The sequence below is a fragment of the Morone saxatilis genome, unplaced genomic scaffold (genome assembly GCF_004916995.1).
Source record: "Morone saxatilis isolate NCDOM2014 unplaced genomic scaffold, NCSU_SB_2.0 Contig17, whole genome shotgun sequence".
NCBI lineage: Eukaryota > Metazoa > Chordata > Actinopteri > Moronidae > Morone > Morone saxatilis.
Window position 1 is genome coordinate 3,282,502 of NW_023339729.1, and position 4,609 is coordinate 3,287,110.

A 4,609-nucleotide genomic window follows, 5' to 3' on the forward strand; every position below is an offset into this window, starting at 1 on the left:
GGGGGGGGGGGGGGGGTATTCTCTTCCTGTGTCTCTTCATGAACTGGATGTTTTATTTGCGTAGGTGTGCTTGTCTCTCTAGCATGATTGTTGAACTCTGTCTGTAAATGTCTGTTTGTACCATTTTAATGTATTAACATATGTGTGTGTTTACCTTATGAACTGTGTGTCTCTGTGCTGCAGTGCCAGGGGGCTTGTCTGTGGTTCTATGAGGGGGGGGCGCACACTCAGATGTGTCTTTGTTTACTCGCAGCTGAGGCTCTTACACACACACACACACATACACACTCACATAGACTACATACAGAGACACACACAGTGGTCCGTGTGCACTGACTGAGGAAAACATTGTTCCATTAGTCGAGAGTTTGATGTGATATGCGTGTTTCACTGGGGGGTTGGGGGGGTTGAGGACATTCCCACAGTTGGTTTTGCCAAATAGAGCTGCAAATAGGAGCTGCCCTGGTGGGAGGTCATCTTGTTTCCTACAATATCCAGTATGCTCTCTGATTTATCTGAGGCTCAGAGGTTTATACGTGTGGACACATTATTTACCTTACTGTCAGAGCTTTCCCTGGCACTGTGATCAGTCTCAGATCTTTGGCAGAATCAACAGCAGAGTAATCGCCAGCTGATTTCCAGGAAACCTCCTCCGTGGGAACTATTTTGTAAAGTTCATCTTTTAAATTTTTTCCCTCATTCTCTCAGGCCTTCTGTGTCTTTGTTTCTCCCACTTTGGTCTGTGTGGAAATGAAACCATAGTTTCAGACTATCAGTTCTACTTGCAGACAGTCAGGAAGTGGTACAGTCTCTGGACTTCAGTGACTTCTTTGTTGGTTAGGGCTGCAGGTAACAATTACTTTCATTATCAAACTTTCATTATCTGTTGTTTTAATTGGCTGTGTAATTATTTAGTCTATAAAATGTCAGGAAAAAGTGAAACATTTCCATCCCAAATGACACCTGTCACTCAAAGCGGCCGCACCCTTAATTATGCATAACTTTAATACTTAATTTAAACAGTTGAATTATATTAAAAGTCCCCCACCAGTACAGTTGTCATGAACAGGAAAATGAGCTATATATATATATAAATAGACCCAAACCGTTTTTTTGTCCCAGGCTGTAAACATCTTTCAGTTCTTTTTAATATGGGGCCTTATGGAGATTGACTCACTTCTTTAGCCAGCCTCATTTGAGGAACTGCAGCTTTTGTTACTCCCATGTTGTTTTCGTGTTTTCGTTTGTCAGTATAGAGTCTCCATATGAAGTTGATATTCAAAACGCATTAGCAAACCGTTTCCTATTTACACATCTTTACACTCCTTTTAGCTCTGTTTTGGTCGCCAACAACTCCTGATTGACTCCCTGTTCCACTGTTCTTCCCTAGCTAGCCTTTTCCGTTGTTTGTTGTGTTGTTGTAGTGGGTTGATCAGAGCTTTTTTGCTGCTGCTGGATAGAGGTTGATGAAAACTGTAATAATGAATAAAACCAAAACTCTGAGCTGATAGTTAAGGTGGTGATATTCTCTGTAGGCCCACATCACATCACTATGGGTGACCCCGTTCACATTACCTGTAGTCATTTGAGCAACTGTTTATATAAGTAAAAATAAAAAACTTGAATTATGAATTAATTTGAATCCATTTCAGCTTTCTGGCACACTAGTTCTTCAGCTGTCTTCTACAGAGAACATACAACAGTAATGTCACCCAGACACATCTTCCTGTCTTGTCTGTTATTTTGGGAACCAAAAATGGCAGTCAGTGTGTTAGGATTTATAGCTGAAGTTTATGCAATGACAGTGACACCGTTACAGATGTAGCAAACATGATCCAATTGGCAATTTTATTTTGTAGAGATAAAAAGTTTTACTTTCAGTTGTCTGTAAGTGTGCTATCCTAGCTCCCAACTCTCTGCCGTATTTGTCAACTTTCTTTTCATTTCTTTCCTCCCCTCAGCCTGCGACGGTGGGGGTGATGGCTTCCTTCCGGTGTGAGATAAAAGTGCATGTGTGGGCTGATGGACGAACGGAGCATCTCCCCGGTTCGCAAGAGCTGTGAACCTCTGCCAGGAGAGGAAGGGCTGGCCTCATAGTTTTAACCTGGCCGGAGAGATAGCGAGACAGAAAGGAGGAGGGGGAGGGGCAAAGATAAATCATCCATAGATAAAGAAAAAGAGTCAGGAGAGAGAGAGAAACAAAGAAAGAGAAGGCAAAGACTACAATACAGCTGTGGACTTCGAGTCTTACCAAAGCACCAAAGCCCTAAAACTTTGTGTTACGATGGGTGGGAACGAAGGGCAGCTGTGCTGGCTCTGAGGCTCTCTAAGATGGAAAATTAATTATGTATGTATGAGGACATGGGACCAAATTATAGGAAAAAAAAGAGTGAAAATATGAGAGAGGGAGGAAACAGCAGAGACAGGTAATGAGAGGATGGCGGTTCAGTCCAAAAATAAGCTGAGGATTGGAATGAAATAAGAAAGGATGGAGGCAATTATCTGAGATGAAGGGGCGAGGGGGAAAGGGGGTACGAAAAGTGAGGAGGCAGGAAAGTGAAAGGAGAGTGCGCAGAAAGCAAGAAGAGAGTCACAATGAAAGCATTCCAGCAGAGCAGCACCTCTGTAAGACTGGCTGTGGCCAAAGCAGGAATTTCCTCTGGTTGCACCACAGCTGAAGTGTGTTGTTAAACCCACAGAGCTCCGGCCCCTGCAGACGCTGTCCCAGACGTAAACACACACCCTGACGTGAGAGTTACCCAGTCCTGTGGACAGGAACACAACATGGCCTCCAGCACACCGACTGGAAATCTGCCCAGCGGCCTCACGGACAGGAGCGGTAGCTTCTTTAAGGTAAGGCCTGATGGATGGATGGATGGATGGATGGGTGGATGGATGACTTGGCTGACTTTCCAAGGATCACTCAGAGATGTAAAACACATCACTTCCTGTGTACCAAATGTTTTTTTCCTGTAAAAGGCTGACTCAACACATGTTTAGAACGGGAGAAACTCACAAACAGTCGGATGAATCACGCATTACACTGCCCCACAAAACCAAAACCTGGTTGAAACTTTGCTAAGACCAGAATCTGACTTTCTGACATATTTTAACATAAAAAACTAAGCTATACCACATCTAGCTTTGGCTAAAGTTAAATTGACTTACTTCCCCTTAGCTGTTTCCTGTAGTTAAGCCAAAATAATATATTTTTCTCTCTAAAGGAAGTGCCAAGTGCTTGCTTATGGTGGGTTATCCATCCCCCTTCCTCCGGCCCGCAACAAGACGTCAAAAATATAATATAATCCGGCCCACAAGATTGTTTATATTATATATATATATACATATATAAATTATTCATACACATAAACTTCCCCTTCATAAACAAATAAAATAAAATACAATTATATTTAAAGAAGCATATTTTGACAGATGCAATTGTAATATGATTTACAATTAGTGGGAATGATCATTTTTATAATCAATTAAAATCTTCTTTGAAAAAAAATTAAAATCATGATGATGTTATATTTGTTGGGGTCTGTAACAAACAGTTCTTACATCTGGGGAACAAGATTTGTGGGCCAGGGCACCTCTGCAGCACTGCAGTATTGAATTATAATGCTGTTTGTCACATTTTAACTTTATCATAAAACTGCAGCTTCAAATGATTTGAATTTTACACTTGGCCATATTGCGATTTTGATGATTAATTGTGCAGCACTGTCGACACACTAAATTGACTCATACAGGTGTGCAGGATTTAGTGGCATCTAGTAATGTAGTAGCAGATTGCAACTGTGTCGCTTCACCCTACTACAGTGCCCGTCATGAAGATGAACAGTCCTATCTAAAGCCAGTGTTTAGTTTGTCCGTTCCGGGCTACTGTAGAAAACAAGGTGGTTCAACATGGCGGCCTTCGTAGAAGAGGACCCGCTCCCTCAGTAGATAAAATCGTCTCATTCTAAAGTAACAAAAACACAACTATTCCTATATTTGGTGATTATACATTAATGAAAACATACCTATGAATATTATATTCCATTTCTGATAATAGACCCTCCTGAATGTTACACACTGGACCTTTAATAAATGATAGACAGACACATAACACCGTTATTTTTGTCAATGTTTCAGTAGTTAATCTCTGCTACGACTCCAGTAGTAAAGTCTCTATCAGCGGTTGTTTAGTTAAACAAACATTCATATAAAAACCTTTGTGGTTGTACTGTAAAGTAACTAACTTTCAATTACAAAAATGATCTCTGAGCTCTGTGTCTCTAAGGAACTTTTTCTTTTTTTCTTTCTTTTTATGCATTCATAAGAGAATTTATGGGTTGATGCACTCTGGGACTATTTTACCCTTCAAGTTTTTATCTTTGCTTCAAATTCCCACATTATTAGTTCTGACTGAGCACTTTTCTTTATATTGTCAGGAAATGTAATAGAGTATTGATTGATGAAACATAAAAGTGAAGCTGTCTTTCAACAGTTTTCCTTTTCTTTCTGCCATATATCGAAGGAGTGCTGGAAGTGAAGAATGGCAGCTGCACTTGTTGGCAGCCTGACAAACACACTCACAGTAATAAAACTCTCTCTCTCTCTCTCT

The 4,609-nt window shown here is 40.7% G+C and overlaps 1 protein-coding gene across 2 annotated transcripts in view; it reads left to right on the forward strand.

Annotated features, from left to right (window-relative positions):
- LOC118326872 (ras and Rab interactor 2-like) overlaps positions 1 to 4,609 on the forward strand; it is a 36,213-nt gene that overhangs the window by 5,496 nt on the left and 26,108 nt on the right. For both annotated transcript variants that reach the window (XM_035660015.1, XM_035660016.1), the window contains exon 2: positions 2,700 to 2,853. In XM_035660015.1, the coding sequence (XP_035515908.1) occupies positions 2,785 to 2,853 (69 nt within the window). In that variant the 5' untranslated portion in view covers positions 2,700 to 2,784. The remainder of the gene's footprint in view (positions 1 to 2,699; positions 2,854 to 4,609) is intronic.